General features: G+C 43.2%; 1 protein-coding gene across 1 annotated transcript; it reads left to right on the forward strand.

The window, feature by feature from the left end:
* Positions 1–12,874: 12,874 nt before the first annotated feature.
* LOC137496096 (serine/threonine-protein kinase pim-2-like) lies at positions 12,875–17,673 on the forward strand. Its single transcript, XM_073908576.1, has 9 exons — positions 12,875–15,117; positions 15,278–15,430; positions 15,644–15,835; positions 16,001–16,092; positions 16,298–16,348; positions 16,498–16,876; positions 16,977–17,153; positions 17,289–17,377; positions 17,460–17,673. Exons 1-9 carry the CDS (start codon positions 14,799–14,801, stop codon positions 17,532–17,534), a joined length of 1,527 nt encoding a protein of 508 aa, XP_073764677.1. The 5' UTR covers positions 12,875–14,798; the 3' UTR covers positions 17,535–17,673.

The raw sequence follows: 17,673 nt of genomic DNA on the forward strand, positions 1-17,673 counted from the left end.
GCATATAGATTAAGGAAAGTGATTAAGTAATTCTGTTGATTGGAAGTTGATTGGAAAATAAAGACGTTTTTTATTTGCATCTATTTTGCCTACAGACTCTGACTTTACGTGTACAAAACTTGCTTGCTCTACCAACAACACCTGTCATGTACTATAATTGCATCTGTGTCTTTAAGACAGGAAACAGGTGGCATGATGGGACGTTTTGTAATGTTACGGAGTTTATACACACAAGAGAAGTAAAGAGTGGTGGTAAAATCTTAACCGGCGTGTGGCTGATTTAATTCAGAAGTATGTGTGACCTATAAATGAATATTTGATGATAAGACACACATACATAACATTGGCGACAAGGATGCAGCCGGGATATGGTGAGCACACATGTGATGGAAAAGTCAGGTATTTCTGTATTTGAGTGCTACAAAGATCCCGCGACTTTTGGGCCAAGATGGACAAGATGGCTAACATCATTTGAACTTTATGCAGATGGAAAAGGACTTATTATAGAAGAAGGTGTCAACGACGCAGAGCACTTCTTTTGCATCATGCGGGACCTGATGTCCAAGATATTTTCTCCACACTGCCAAATACGGGACATGGTGATAACTTTAATGCGGCAGTTGCAGCCTTAAATGCATACTTTGTGCCACGAGTAAATACTGCATACGCACGGCAGTCCTTTTATAAACTTTCTCAAAACTCCAGCGAGACTGTTCAGCAGTTTACAACACGTCTTAGACAAGCGGCGAGAGACAGTGCATTTGCAGATGACCTGAATAATCAGCTTCGAGATGCCGTCGTAGACAGAGGCTCATCAACATATGTGCGGCGTAAATTGTTGGAGGGAGGACCGAATCTCAGTCTTGATCGCGCGTTGGAAGTTGCCGATCTCTGTGAACGAATTGAGGAACAGATGTCTGCGTCATCAGTGAGTGATGCATCAAAATCTGATAATGCTACAGAAACTGTGAATCGAGTCTGGAAAAAAGGAGGAAATATACAAAGGGAAAACACCAAGCAGAAAGCAGTAAGTTGAATAAACAGTGTTATAGATGTGGAAACACAGATCTTTTTGGAAAAGGTTTAAAATGTCCTGCTCGAGGTCAAATATGCCATAAGTGCAGGGGACGAGATCATTTTTCAAAAATGTGCAAAACCAAAACTGTAAAACAGAGAGTTAATCAAGTGGAGGGACAGACTGAATATGCATTTGTCATTCAAAATGATGGCAAGGATACAGATAGACTGAAAGTCTGCTTGGGAAATGTTCATCTGAGGATGCTGGTAGACTCAGGTGCTTCCAGCAATATTATAGATGAGAAAACATGGGAGTAACTGAAATCAGAGAATTAAATGTCATTCGTACATCCTAGATACAAAGAAAAATTTGTTCTCTTACTCATCTGATCAGCCTTTGCCGGTAAAGGGAGCATTTAAATGTGATGTAACAATAGGCAGTCGGATGGTACATGCTGAGTTTATTGTTATAGAAGGGACTGGTGAACCTCTGCTAGGAAGAGATACAGCCATGGAGCTTGGAGTACTCAAAATTGGGACAGATATTGCAGCGGTAACATACCTTAAACAATCACTCCAGTCCCAATACCCAGAAGTGTTTCAGGGAGTTGGTAAGCTGAAAACTAAGCAAATCTGTCTGTACATTGATCAAACAGTCCAGCCAGTAGCCCAACCCTTAAGAAGAATACCATTTAATCTGAGAGGTCCTGTGGAGGATAAAATAAAAGAACTCTTAGAGATGGACATTATAGAAGAAGTAAATGGACCCACTCCATGGGTTAATCCTGTTGTAACTGTGCCAAAAGCTAATTCTGAAATCAGACTTTGTCTTGACATGGGGCAGGCCAATCGAGCAATCATCAGAGAACGATACCCTATTCCTACAGTAGATGAACTTCTACAAAGTATGAATGGATCAATGGTTTTCAGCAAATTGGATCTGAAATGGGGTTACCATCAGTTAGAGCTGACACCAAAATCTCGCCAGATCACAACTTTTGCAGTTTATAATGGAGTGTACAGATATAAGCGTCTCATTTTTGGAGTATCATCTGCAAGTGAGCAATATCAACATGAGATAGCTGCTGCACTTACTGGAATAGAGGGAGTTGAAAACATCTCTGATGATATAATTGTGCATGCTCTGGACCAAAAAACACACAGCCAACGCCTACATGCCGTCACGAAGCGCATAAGAGAATGTGGACTGACTTTAAATCCGGAAAAATGTCAGTTTTGCATAGATCGCTTAAACTTCATGGGAATCCTGCTGACTCAGAAAGGGATTGGGCCCACTGAAGAAAGAGTCAGGGCTGTAGTGGAAGCCCGAGAACCACAAAACGTCTCTAAAATTAGAAGTTTTCTCGGACTTGTCATTTACAGTAGCAGATTTATTCCACAATTTGCAACACTGGCGGAGCCATTAAGACATCTTACCAGAAAGGAAACAGAATTTGTCTTGGACATGAACAGAAAAGGGCATTTAATGCTCTAAAGGAGGAACTTGCAAAAGCAGGGACTTTGGCATACTTTGACAAAGACGCACCAACCCAGGTTATAGCTGATGCGAGCCCTGTAGGGGTGGGGGCAGTACTAACACAGTGTCAAATGGGTCAAATGGTGCCAGTGTGCTAAATCAGCAGTAGTTTATCAGATTGTGAGAGAAAGGTACTCCCAGACAGAGAGGGAGGCCCTCGCTCTTGTATGGGCTTGTGAAAGGCTTCACGTGTATATCTATGGGAGACAGTTTGACTTGCTCACAGATCATAAACCGTTAAGAGTCAATATATGGTCCACGTTCTAAGCCATGTGCCCGCATAGAGTGGTGCGTTTTACGTCTCCAACCATATGACTTTAAGATTGTCTATGATTCAGGAAGAGAAATATTGGGGAGCACAGCAATGAGAGAGAAACACTCACATGACTCAGATGAGTTTGTGAGATTTGTAGCCATTAGTGCCACTCCAAAAGCCCTAACCACAAGGGAGGTGGAAGAGGCTTCAGAAAAAGATGCAGAACTGACAGAAGTGCAAGGAGCTATTGAAAGTGGACACTTTGAGAAGTGTATGTCTTATGCAGCCATAGCTAATGAGCTGTGCACAATAGGCTATCTGGTTTTACATGTGTGACGAGGGTATAGAGTAGGGTTTAAATCTTTTTAAATAAAAATAACCGACTACGCCACCCCAGGAGTTACCCAGGGAAACAACTATTAGAAAAAGGACACAGGTTCGTTTCTCCCAGAAAGGCACAGAGACGTGAGTTAATGAAAAAGTACAAAAATATTTATTTGGAATAAAACGGTTCTTAAAAACACATCAAAAACTCCCACTTCATTATTAAACACAAGAAACAATAAATAAACAAAACCAAACCAGGATTGGAGGTTCCCACTGACTGGGTACGAGTGGACAGACTTTACCCCAGCACACGCACACACCACAGTGCACTCAAAAATCACGCTATCACGCACTCAGTGTCCACAGCACACGATAGAGAAACACCACCACCAGTGGAAAGTGACCCGTCATCCACCGGGGGAAACCTCAGTTCCTGAAATAAATAAAAATAAAAATCAATAACCAACAAAACACAAATAAGTGGGTCAATCAGGTCAACACCTACTTTACATGATCTAATTGAAAGATAGCTGCAGCTGTATTTACACCATCTGACCTACACTAGACCCAACATTAACTGTTACTAGAAATAAGACTAAACTCACAAAAGAATACTCTTAATAACGAAAAACAAAAATCAATACTTTGCATAAATAAAGACACAACAAAAAAAAACAGAAGAATGCTTATGTTGACAAATCAATTATCCAACACAAATAAACAAATGAAAGAATGAAGGGGAGCACAAAGCAGCACGCTAAGAGTTATTGCAGGCAGTCCCCGCTAGCAGCTGCATTGGTGGTGTCCAAGCGGCAGCCAATACGCCGCCGTTAGCATTAGCAGCAGTTGCAGACGGTCTCCGGTAACCACGGCAATAGCGATGAACACGGGAGCTAGTAAGCAAATGATACCAGAGGAAGATCCGATGTAAGAGAGAAAGAAAGGGGAAAAGGGAGGATCCTAAGGAGGAAAAGCGCAAACAAGCCCATTAACATGGTCCTTTAAATGATCACACCATATCATACGTGCTTCACTTACCAATGGGCGCACACTCAGACACGTTCTAATCACGCGTTGGTCGATACAATACAGCGAGGTGCCGGAATTAATAGCTGTACAGCATGAAACACGCAGGTTAAAATGCGGCTAAACCCCATTACTCAGCCAGTTCAAAGCCATCACATACATGCAACTGAACAGTCATCCAGCCACCACAGCCAAGGGAAAAGCCACCGCCACACGATGCACTAGAACAATGCCAAAAGAGAGCTTAACGTGGGTCGATTCAAACAACTTACAAAATTCAGAACGAGCGCAGAGCCTCTACCTGTAGCCGCGGCTACAGACACCCAAACCAGTGCGTCGGAGTCGGACGTGACGTATCCCAAGCACCGACCAATCAGGTTTAAAAAGGCGGTGCTACGTGCCGATTGGCCGATGTCAATGCCAATCAGCTGCACAGCACCATCACATTTTGGTTACTCATATCAATCAGCTGCACTACACCATCACATTCCACCCCCAATTTCTGCAACGTCGCCCCGACGGTGAACTAAACATCATTAATCGAAGAGCCTAATTCCAAGGGCGAAAGAATGTACCAAAAGGGTTAGTCGCTATACTGGACACTGTCCCTGTACCTACAGCTCGTGGGAGGTGGTGCAGGTTAGAATGCTGACCCGCCGTACTTCTCACAGTTCTCCTTACCACAACTTCTGCTGCTCTTACAGGGTTAGAGGGCACCACTTCAGGCTGCACAGTCTCCCCAGTTGCTCGACCCTCCAGTTCCTCGTCTACCACCCGAGGAACAGGGGGGACAGCACCCTGTGACCTTGACCTTCCTCTAAGCTCTGGTGTCTCAGGAACTAGAACCAGCAAGTCTCCATCACACTCCTCATCTGAAGGCTGCATGCCATCACCCATTGCAGGTTCAGGTGGACTAGGAAGCAGATTCGGACCAAGCTGGGCCTTCAACAAGGATCTGTGTACATGTTTGGTTTTACTGAGGTCTGCAACAGGAGCAATAGTATAGACTACTCCACTTTCAGTAGGTGCTTTTAGGACTTGGTAGACCACTGAGCTCCACAGGTCTTGGATTTTACATCTACCTCGCACACTATGATGGCGAAGGTAAACTAGTTGACCCTCCTTCAGTGGTGCTTCCCTTACCTGAAGATCATGCTGGGCCTTCCGCCGGTCGGCTGCGGCACCCAATTGCTCACGAGCACCTTCAAAAGCGACTTGTAACCGATCTTGCTGTTCCACAATCCACCCATGAACACTGCCGGCTGACGGCTCTTTAACTCTACCCAAGAGGAAATCAATGGGAAGTTTAGGTTCCTGTCCAAACATCAAATAATACGGGGATTCTCCAGTTGACTGGTGAGGAGTAGTGTTGTACGCAAAGAGAACCTGAGGGAGACAAAGTGGCCAATCACTCTTTTTAGAAGGTGGAAGAGAACGCAGCAGATCATGCAACGTTCTATTGAAACGCTCACATTGACCATTTCCAGCAGGGTGGTATGGAGTAGTACGGGACTTTACAACTCCATACAACCCACACAGCTGCTGAATCAAAGTGGACTCAAAATTACGACCTTGGTCGGAGTGGATGCGACCTGGCACCCCAAATTTACAAAACCATTCGGCCACAAGGACCTGGGCTACAGTCTCGGCCCGTTGGTCTCTAGTGGGTATAGCTAAGGTGTACTTTGTAAATATGTCAGTCATGACCAACACATTTTCTAGGCCAGATCTTGAAGGCTCCATCAAAGTGAAATCGAGAGCTAAAATCTCGTTAGGCCGAGAAGCCAGAAGATGTCCCATAAAACTACTGGGAGCAGAGGGGGTGCCTTTAGCACACTGGCAGCGCTCACACTCCTGGCACCAGCGTGCAATGTCAGCAAACATACCCGGCCAGTAACATCTCTGACGAACCAGCTGGGAAGTACGCTCAACCCCCTGATGTCCATGCTGCTGATGCAGCTGGGTCAAGACCTCAGTCTTCATGACGGCTGGTAGTAACACCTGGAGAACTTCCTCTCCGCCATCCGGCCGTGACACACGCCGATAGAGCACCCCTTCAATTTCCACAAGGCGGCCCCATTGGCGAAGCAAGATGACTGCCAAGCGAGAGAGCTGCTTACGCTCCTCCGAGGTAGGGAGCAACTTACGCCTCCAAAACACCAACACCTCACCAATGACTGTGTCTGCTTCCTGCAGAGCACCCATGTCACTGCCAGAGGGGCAGGGAAAGGCGGTAACTTGATTGACCTGGGTCACCAATCCATCTGGGGCCACTTGCTGCAACACAGCTGGAACAGCCACCCCTGGACACAGGCCTTGAACTTCTCCTGTACTGGAAAAGTTCTGCCGGGACAAAGCGTCTGCGTTACGATTGCTCCTACCCGATCTATACTTTATTTCAAAGTCAAATGCGGACAATTGAGCAGCCCAACGATGCTCCATTGCACCTAACTTGGCAGAATTCAGGTAGCTAAGGGGGTTGTTATCAGTAAAGACTATACATTTTTGGCCTAACAAATACTCCCTGAACTTTTCAGTCATGGACCACTTGAGTGCCAAAAACTCCAATTTCATTGAACTATAATTAGATGGATTACGCTCGGTGGGCCTAAGACTGCGGCTGCCATATGCTATCGGTCGCACCTTGCCTTGTTGTTCCTGTGAGAGGACTGCCCCCAAGCCTCCCTGACTGGCATCGATCTCTAAAATAAAAGGCAGAGAAAAATCAGCATAGGCCAACACTGGAGCACTAGTTAGCTTAATTTTCAACCCCTCAAAGCTACTTTGACATTCTGTGGACCAAGAAGCCGCAAAGTCATGGGCATTGCCCTTTCGCTGTTTTGGGTTTGCAAGCTGAGCCACCAGCCTATGGAGGGGGGCAGCCAATTTGGAAAACCCCTCCACAAAACGACGGTAGTAGCTAGCAAACCCCAAAAATGAGCGCAACTCGGTAACGCTGGTCGGGCAAGGCCAATTGGCCACTGCCTCCACTTTACCTGGATCGGTAGAGACCCCCTCTGACGAAATAACGTGACCCAAATAACGCACTTCCCTTTGAAAGAAAGCACACTTGGATAACTTGGCCTTCAACCCTTCCCTCTGCAGACGGCTCAGGACAACCTCCATCCGTGCCATATGTTCATCTATAGAGGAGGAAAAGACAATAATATCATCCAAATACAGGAGGAGGGATTGGCACTGTTGATCCCCAAACAACCGTTCCATCAATCGTTGGAAGGTGCTTGGGGCATTACACAGTCCAAACGCCATCCTATTCCACTCAAAAAGGCCAAAAGGGGTACAGAAGGCAGTCTTAGGCTTGTCCTTCTCAGTTACAGGCACCTGGTTATACCCACTGGCTAGGTCCATGGTGGAAAACCAACAGGCCCCAGCCAGCGAGTCCAAAGTTTCCTCAATACGTGGTAGAGGGAATGCATCCTTTCTGGTTTTCGCATTCAAACGACGGTAGTCTACACACATGCGCAGACCACCGTCTTTTTTCCTAACCAGGACAATGGGCGAAGCATAAGGACTGGAACTTTCTCTTATCACCTGGGTCTCTAGCAGTTGGTTGATATGTGCCTTTACCACCTCATACTCAGACGGAGGGATGCGCCTGAACCGCTGCCTGACAGGGATCTCATCTAACAATGGTATATCGTGAGATATCAGGTTTGTACAACCCAAATCACCATCGTAACTGGAAAACACAGGCAAATACTTCAACAGCAATGCCCTAACTTTACCCTGCTCTACCTCAGGCAGTTTTGACAGGTCTAAAGTGGCTATTTGCTCCTGCACAGAAGGAGAAGACTGTGCACTTACCCTAGCGGCCACCATGTTTACCTCTGCGACCTCTGGGGGTAACGTAACTACATCAACCTTACTCACAAGGCCCACAATAGTTCTGGCGTACAATACCACATCTATAGTGCCCACGTTGACTATGGGCACATAGACCGTACCACCATCCACCTTTAGGAGCGCAGGAGAGGCCAGCAAACCTGCAGGGAGACCAGAAATTGGAGGTTCAAACAGTACAGCATTACCAGAATACTGCACCGAACAAGTTGTAGCAACAAATTTTACAGTGCCACCTGGGATGCGACACGCCCGACGTCCACGCACTCTGACTTGTCCTTCTGCATCTTTAACTGGCTGAACTCCAGCTTGATGACAATTTTGTAAGGCCTGAAAGATAAAACTAGGGGCCTGTGATACTGCCGGTAAATCAAAAAGGCCTGTACCATGCTGGCCGAATAGCTCCTGGTAGCAGCGGCTCAACACATTCATACCCAATACACCAGGTGTTTGTGCACACATGCCCCCAGGAGGATCTTTAACAACCAGCACGCCACAGCCTGAAACTACTCGCCCACAAAGCTCTATATCTAATTCCAAATAACCAATATAAGGAATTGAAAGACCATTTGCAGCTCTAAGCTGTAACCAATGACATGATCTAAGCTGTTCTTGACCCCACAGCCCAAAATTAGTCATGAAACAACTCTCAGTAATGGTGGACACCATGGAGCCGGTGTCAACCAAACAAGGGACCTGAACCCCACCTATAGTTACAACGAGCTTCGGACATGTAGACATTAAACACGGCATATGATTATTAGAGCCTACCCTTTTCCCAACCAAGTTATGGCCCTGTAACTTGGTGGGAACTAGTTTTCCGACGGCTGGCTGGAGGATGACTGTTCGCGTCTTGTTAAAGCAGAAGTTATTTGGGCTGATAGTGCACGGACCGACATCCGCCCACCATCGCAATTTCTCGCAAAATGGCCTGGCTGACGACATCTTCTGCAAATAACAGGGTTAACTTTAGGTGGCGGCAAACTGGGTGAACAACTCTGAAGCAGAGACATACTTTGAACTAGTTGATTTAATTGTTGCTGCTGCTTCAGCAACATGTCCCGCAATTCAGTCATTTCAGACTTTGCCCCACTACTAACACTTCGATTCCCCTGCACCCCATACTGAATACCATAAACTGATGGAACAGACTGACTTCGGCCCCGCGCTCCCCCAGGCATGCCCTCTCTTTCCCACCGAAGTGCTTCACCACGTACGTCAACCAATGTGGCAGTAGGTTGACGCCGAACAAACTGCTTAAGTTCACGACGAAGGGTGCAATCATTAACGTTTTCCACAAACTGATCTCGCAGTAAAATTTCTGCATTAGGCATGCCATGAGGTGACTGACCTTTAACCTTTTCCAGAAGGCTCATCAGGGCTAAGGAAAACTCCACCAAAGTCTCCCCTTCCTGCTGTCTTCTGGAAAAGAATGACTCCTGAAGAGCTACATAAGACTTAGTACAGCCATATAGATCGCGCAATACCTGAATCACCCGCTTTGGATCCTCCCTTTCACTCTGTGGCCTATAACGAATTTCCTCTCTTGCCTCTCCCTCCAGGTGATCAAACAAGAAAAATGCCCGATCAGCTGAAGACAAATGGCGAAGACGCATACAAGCCTCTGCTTCTTCCACCCACTCATTGATGTCAATTCCGGACCGGCCACTGAATTTTGGACATTTACGGTCTCGAGGAACGAAAACAAATCGTTCGGTTGACGAGGGACCAGCATCAATGAGGGGAGGATCTGAAACAACAGGAATAGAAATATTAGATGGACCCGGCAGTGCAGCTGGCACCTGCTCTTGCCGTAGTCGCTCATTATCAGCTTTTAATTGAGTTACCAACTCCCTTAACTCACGCAATTCATCTTCCATTGCTACAACGTACAAGCGAAAAGTCAACGTTTGTTGACTCACCAAAAAGAATAGGGGAGGGAGACTGCCGCAATTCAATTCCTACAAAAATGAAAATATACAAAAACAAACACACGTCTCTGCACACAATGAGGGGGAGTCCTGCCGACTACGCCAGAATGTGACGAGGGTATAGAGTAGGGTTTAAATCTTTTTAAATAAAAATAACCGACTACGCCACCCCAGGAGTTACCCAGGGAAACAACTATTAGAAAAAGGACACAGGTTCGTTTCTCCCAGAAAGGCACAGAGACGTGAGTTAATGAAAAAGTACAAAAATATTTATTTGGAATAAAACGGTTCTTAAAAACACATCAAAAACTCCCACTTCATTATTAAACACAAGAAACAATAAATAAACAAAACCAAACCAGGATTGGAGGTTCCCACTGACTGGGTACGAGTGGACAGACTTTACCCCAGCACACGCACACACCACAGTGCACTCAAAAATCACGCTATCACGCACTCAGTGTCCACAGCACACGATAGAGAAACACCACCACCAGTGGAAAGTGACCCGTCATCCACCGGGGGAAACCTCAGTTCCTGAAATAAATAAAAATAAAAATCAATAACCAACAAAACACAAATAAGTGGGTCAATCAGGTCAACACCTACTTTACATGATCTAATTGAAAGATAGCTGCAGCTGTATTTACACCATCTGACCTACACTAGACCCAACATTAACTGTTACTAGAAATAAGACTAAACTCACAAAAGAATACTCTTAATAACGAAAAACAAAAATCAATACTTTGCATAAATAAAGACACAACAAAAAAAAACAGAAGAATGCTTATGTTGACAAATCAATTATCCAACACAAATAAACAAATGAAAGAATGAAGGGGAGCACAAAGCAGCACGCTAAGAGTTATTGCAGGCAGTCCCTGCTAGCAGCTGCATTGGTGGTGTCCAAGCGGCAGCCAATACGCCGCCGTTAGCATTAGCAGCAGTTGCAGACGGTCTCCGGTAACCACGGCAATAGCGATGAACACGGGAGCTAGTAAGCAAATGATACCAGAGGAAGATCCGATGTAAGAGAGAAAGAAAGGGGAAAAGGGAGGATCCTAAGGAGGAAAAGCGCAAACAAGCCCATTAACATGGTCCTTTAAATGATCACAACATATCATACGTGCTTCACTTACCAATGGGCGCACACTCAGACACGTTCTAATCACGCGTTGGTCGATACAATACAGCGAGGTGCCGGAATTAATAGCTGTACAGCATGAAACACGCAGGTTAAAATGCGGCTAAACCCCATTACTCAGCCAGTTCAAAGCCATCACATACCTGCAACTGAACAGTCATCCAGCCACCACAGCCAAGGGAAAAGCCACCGCCACACGATGCACTAGAACAATGCCAAAAGAGAGCTTAACGTGGGTCGATTCAAACAACTTACAAAATTCAGAACGAGCGCAGAGCCTCTACCTGTAGCCGCGGCTACAGACACCCAAACCAGTGCGTCGGAGTCGGACGTGACGTATCCCAAGCACCGACCAATCAGGTTTAAAAAGGCGGTGCTACGTGCCGATTGGCCGATGTCAATGCCAATCAGCTGCACAGCACCATCACATTTTGGTTACTCATATCAATCAGCTGCACTACACCATCACACATGGAACACGTATTGTACTTCCAAAAGCATTACAAGCACGAGCACTAGCACTTGCCCATGAGGGACATCTAGGTATAGTTGGAACTAAGCAGCATCTCAAAACCAAAGTATGGTGGCCTGGCATGGACAGAGCTGCTGAGAAACACTGTAAATCATGTCATGGCTGTCAAACTGTCTCTCGTCCTAATGCTCCAGAGCCACTACGACCTTTACCATTACCTGATGGACCGTGGCAAGATTTAGCAGTGGATCTGCTGGGGCCCTTTCCTTAGAAACATTCAATTTTGGTTGTTGTGGATTATTATAGCAGGTATTATGAGTATGATTTAATGACCTCCACCACAACTTCAAACGTGATTGACAGCCTAGAGGGCATATTTAGCCGACATGGACTTCCCTTAACACTCAAATCAGACAATGGACCTCAGTTCAGGTCAGACGAATTCAAAGCTTTCTGTGAAGGGAATGGAATTAAACACCTGAAAACAACACCTAAATGGGCCCAGGCTAACGGTGAAGTTGAGCGTCAAAATGCCTCTATCATGAAACGTATTCGAATTGCGCAGTCTGAGGGACTGGACTGGCAAAAGGAACTCAGGAGGTATGTTACAGTATACAGAGGAATTGTACACAACACAACAGGAAAAAGTCTAGCTGAACTCTTGTTTAAAAGGAAAATGAGAGGCAAGCTACCTGAACTCACATCTGTGGATACAGATCTCGAAGTTCATGACTATGATGCTGAGAAAAAAGGAAAATACAAACTGTACGCAGATGAACGCAGCAAAGCACAACAATCATGTGTAGAGGTTGGAGATCGAGTTTTGATCAGACAGGACAAGACTGATAAATTTACCACACCATTCAGTGCAACACCTCACACAGTAATCAGAAGAGCTGGAAACCAAATAACTGTCGAATCACCAACTGGAGATCAATATAGCCGCAATACAACATTTGTGAAGAGATATGTGGAGAAAGAAACAGAAGACAGCCAGGGTAACAAAAAAGCAGAAGATGCCGGCTGTTCTGGGGACACAAATCAAAAGAAACTGCTAGAGGGATCAGTTAGACCTGTGTCTACAACAGAGTGTGAACAAAATGCCTCATATGAGAAGCCCAAAAAGGAATGAAGATTACCAAAAAAAGTGTTTTTACCAAAAAACTAGTGTTTACTAGTTAAATGTTTAAATATGTTGTGTTTGAGTAAGAGTAAGACAACTTAGATTGATAGTCTTTATTCAACTTTGGGGGGGGATGTCATGTACTATAATTGCATCTGTGTCTTTAAAACGGGAAACAGGTGGCAAGATGGGAAGTTTTGTAATGTTATGGAGTTTATACACACAAGAGAAGTAAAGAGTGGTGGTAAAATGTTAACATGCGTGGCTGATTTAATTCAGAAGTATGTGCGATCTATAAATTAATATTTGATGCTAAGACACACATACATAACAACACCCATTACAAGTTAGATCAAAACCAGGCCGAGCTTCATAATTCAAACAAACATTTTGAAATATATTATATTTAATTAAAATTGTTTCCTGAAAAACACACGACCTCTAACTAGGGTTGTAACAATATACCGGTATGACGGTTTACCACGATTTGAACGTGCACGATTATCATACCATGAACAATTGCATATCAACGGTTTTAACCCTTAAAGACCGAGACAGCCGCCCGCGGCTAAAAATAAGTATTGCTCTTAAATGTTTAATAACTTTTGATCCGCTGATCCGATTCATACAATTCAAAGATTGGCATAAAGAAGAGAATCTCAGCTTTCCAGTGCTGTATCACATAACATTCGCGGACTTTCAGAGGCTCCGGAATCAGTGCGGTTACGTCATCAACATTTGACAACGCTGATTTGACAAAGAAACGCTCGTCACTGTGTCTCCCGACAAATCAGACATGATACATTGATGCATTGTCCCTCCTCCATGCCCAGATTGGTTCAAACTCGCTATATCACAACCAATAAGCGTAGGTTTCGCTTTTGTTTGTGGACCAAGCTTTTTGAACAACACGGAATGAGAGATAGGCATACATTTATGCGCGGCTAAATAAAACGCAAAAAAAAAAAGTTTTGCATGAAATAATTCTCATACTAAGTACTTTTGCATGCACAGCAGCACAGAAACATGACAAAACAGTGACACAGCAAAGACGAACTGCTGCTCTTGCTGTTTTCAAAAGACGCAAATGAAGATGCAGCTGTTTGTCTGCATTGCAGACAACCATATCCAAATCCATATCGATAGACAACCATATCCATGCTGGCACATAAAACCTAAGGATGTTCCATATTGAATCTAGTTTCGTTATGTAACTATTTATAGTATAGTAAATATTTATATCTATTTTTTACTGAGGATTTGCACCATGTTTATTTGGACTTTATTTGGACTTTGACACATTATTTATTATTTTCTTATTTTTTTATTTGTTCATTGTAAGTGGTGTTGTTTATAGTAACTAAAAATATATTATTTGGAAAAAGTCAAATTTGCTTCACTGTTCTATTATTTTGTAACATTTGTAACATACCGTATACCGCGAAACCGTCAAACCGTGGTATTGTTTTAGACGATTATCATACCGTGAAAAATTCATACCGTTACAACCCTACCTCTAACCTATAAGGAAAATGAAAGGAAAATACCATGTTTTCAATACTTTATTCAGTAGATTCAAATTATTATGTTATTAAATCCCATCCACACATCTTTACTCTAATTCATTTCTGACTTCATTTCTTATACTTTAAATATACATATAAAAAGAAATAAAACTCTTCAAGTAGACTACTCCCACTGAGATCATGAAGTAATGTGGACTATCAGTTCTGTTCAGATACCATGATATTTGCCGCCCTCAAGTGGTTGAGAAAGAGAATACAACCAATAAGAAAGTATTAGCGACGCAGCATTATACTGCAGAAGTACGGAATTAAATATTTATATAAGTGTTTGAACAAGTATTAAAACAAGTAGATTTACCTTTATAATATGATTTAATATTTATTTTAGCTTTATTTTAGGCATTACTATAAGAATTGTCAGGTATTATGTATGCAATATGTAGTTCAGCAAATTTTAAAACAAAACAAATTGATCTCAAGGACATTTTATTTGATGTCATAATTAGAACGTCAAAGTGAAATGTTAATTTAGTTTTAGTGGGTAGTTTGCAGTGAGACAGTGCGTTTGTTTTATCATGGGTCAGCGAATTTCTTGTCTGAATATAGCGACAGAGTCGGAGTGTGTGTACAGTTTACATCCTAGTATACCACTTCAGTTAAATAATGACACGCCTCGTCACGAAAACCATCAGCTTGATGAGAGCCGTGTTGTTCCTTGTGAGAAAGATGGAGTAGGGAGTTTGGTAAAGGAGAAAAAGAAAGAGAAGAAAAAATCGAGTTTTTGGAGAAAGCTGTTCCGCTTTTCACGTCCAAGAACTGGAAGGGGTGAAAAGGTGGAGCAGGTGGACAGTGAGAAGGTGAAGCCAGTCACCGAAGCAGAACCTTCTACTGATGGTAAATCCCTTTATTTTTTCTGTGACTGGAAATTTTTTTTTTATAAAAATGATCACCATAGCTTTAAAATATTGTCTCTGCAAATGTATTTGTAAAAGGATTGAAACGTTTCTGTGTGTTTTAATTAAAGTAAATGTTGAATGTATGTACCCCTCTTTAGATCAAACCTCAGTAGGAAACATCCCAAACGCTGTTGAGCATCATGACTACCAGCAAGCTCCTAACAGCCTTGAGGTTCCTTCCTCCATCATTGACCTGCAAATACAGGAACAGTGTGAGAATGTGGAGCTGGAGGAAGAAACGTCTACTGATGGTAAATCTCTTCATATTTTGTGTTTACTGAACTTAATCATTAAAGAAGATCATCATAGCTTTAAACATTTGCAGAGTTCAAATGTTCAGATGTGCAGATGTTTGTGTATCTGAACTCTTCAGTTTTGTCTTTGTAAATACTATAAATGTATTATTTGTAGCAGTATTGAAATGTTTGTGTGTTTATATATAATTGTTGTATTTTCCTCTTTAGATCAAACTTCAGTGGAGACCATATCTTCTGTAGAGAGTTATGGTCCTCAGAACACTCCCAACAGTAGTTTTGAAATTCCTCTCTTCACTGTTGACGAGCAAATCCAGGAGTTTCCAGATGATCTGTCAGAGGAAGAAACTGCGTGTCCTCTGGCAGAAAACCCAAGCCAAGACATGGTCTTGGTTATTGGGAGTAAGTTCATATTAATTATGGCTGCTTGATGCTTTCACTTTTTGAAAGGATTAGATGTTTCTGCATTATGTATTAGTGACGTAATGGTGTATAAAGTGGTAATAAAGTTTTACTTTTGCATTGTAGAATATGAATCTGTCTCTAAAACTAATTATATTTGAACAGGCATGTGCTGGACCTACAACATGGGTGAGCTACTGGGAGAAGGAGGATTTGGTGCCGTATATGCTGGTGTCCGTGCCCATGATGGTCTTCCGGTAAATTTATATATATTTTTGCATGATTAACCTAACAAACTATATTTATGTGTTATGCTTTGTCTTTTGTAACACAATTAGAGTGCTTGATAAATGGTCAACTTGACCAAACATGCTACAAATTCATGACTAGAATTTCAACAAGGATTATTGAATAGCCTGATGTAATCCAGTGCTAACTGTTATATTCTGTTTTGTTGATCAGGTGGCAATCAAGTTTGCCAAAAAAATGGAGGGCATGGAATATCTCTACGTTGTAAGTAGACTCATCTCCTCTAACTCTGTTTTTATTTTATTTTTTCAACAGTGTTAATCATAGACAGCAAACTATCTCTCAATAAACAAATTATAAACATGTTGTGCACACCACCTTAATTTAACCATCCTAAAAACTCTTTCCACTAGCCTGGCCTTCCAGAACTTGTACCGCTTGAAATCGGCCTCACACTTATGGCAAACAAGGGTCCCAGCTCACCCAACATAATCGATCTGCTGGATTGGCAGGACTTTCCAGACCATTATATAATGGTCCTGCAGCGCCCTTCACCATGCCTGAGTGTGTTCAAGCTGTTGGAGAGCTGTGGCAACATCTTTGAAGAAAGGTTTGCTCGGTATGTGATGCGCCAGGTTATCGAGGCAGCTGAGACCTGCTGCCGGCGCGGAGTATTCCACAGAGATATAAAGTTGGAGAACTTAATAATCAACACACACACCATGGATGTCACCTTGATTGACTTCGGCTGTGGGAACCTGTTCCACGAAACAGAGTACCACACATTTAGTGGTATGTACAATATTAAAACTTTAGTGTCATGACACACAAGCTGCAGAATACAGTAAAAACAAACTGTTGTAACTCAGACATGCAAATCTCTTTCCTCCAGGCACAGAGATGTACTGCCCTCCGGAGTTTTTCGAAACGGGCAAATACTTGGCACGGCCAGCAACCGTGTATTCGCTTGGAGTGCTGCTATACACTATGGTGTGTGGATATATGCCAGACTACACGGATCGGGAAAAGATGCAGCACTGGCTCTGGTATCTGCCGTCCTTGTCGTGTGGTAAGAACTTGAAAAAATTGTAACAATCATACAAAAAATTGTCTGACAAAGCCACTTGGCTCAGCTGTCCAAAATGCCATCAGGAGATGTAAAGGATGTTTAAAGTAATAGTCAAACAATAATCCTGTCTTTCAGAATGCAGTCATCTCATAAATGCCTGTCTGCATCCCGATCCCAGCGAGAGGATACAACTGGAGCAGATTCTCCTCCACGACTGGTTTACGGTACCTATGATCTACAAAAACTTTTCAAAATGTCAGTTTTTTTGAGGACAATAAACCTGATTTTGTTTTTGTTTTGCTTTAGATCACAGCATCAGATATGGAGGATGAGCGCCCGGTCCTGGTCATGCAGGAAGAGCTGATTAGCCAGGCATGCTAACACCAGTGGCCTCACCACCTCTCCAGTCCTTTGCTTCTTACTAATGTCTAGTGTCAGAGCTTGAGGCAGCAATATTTGTGTCTTGCAGTGTTGCTGCCAAAAATGTTTTGTTGAACTGAAATAAAATTGTGTCAATTGA

Source organism: Danio rerio, chromosome 7, assembly GCF_049306965.1.
Source record: "Danio rerio strain Tuebingen ecotype United States chromosome 7, GRCz12tu, whole genome shotgun sequence".
NCBI lineage: Eukaryota > Metazoa > Chordata > Actinopteri > Cypriniformes > Danionidae > Danio > Danio rerio.

Excerpts from the sequence above, each read along its gene's own strand:
- LOC137496096 (XM_073908576.1), top strand. The coding sequence starts at position 14,799 with ATGGGTCAGCGAATTTCTTGTCTGAATATAGCGACAGAGTCGGAGTGT. Across the intron at positions 15,118-15,277 it reads AGCAGAACCTTCTACTGATG|ATCAAACCTCAGTAGGAAAC; the intron begins GTAAATCCCTTT and ends ACCCCTCTTTAG. Across the intron at positions 15,431-15,643 it reads GGAAGAAACGTCTACTGATG|ATCAAACTTCAGTGGAGACC; the intron begins GTAAATCTCTTC and ends TTTCCTCTTTAG.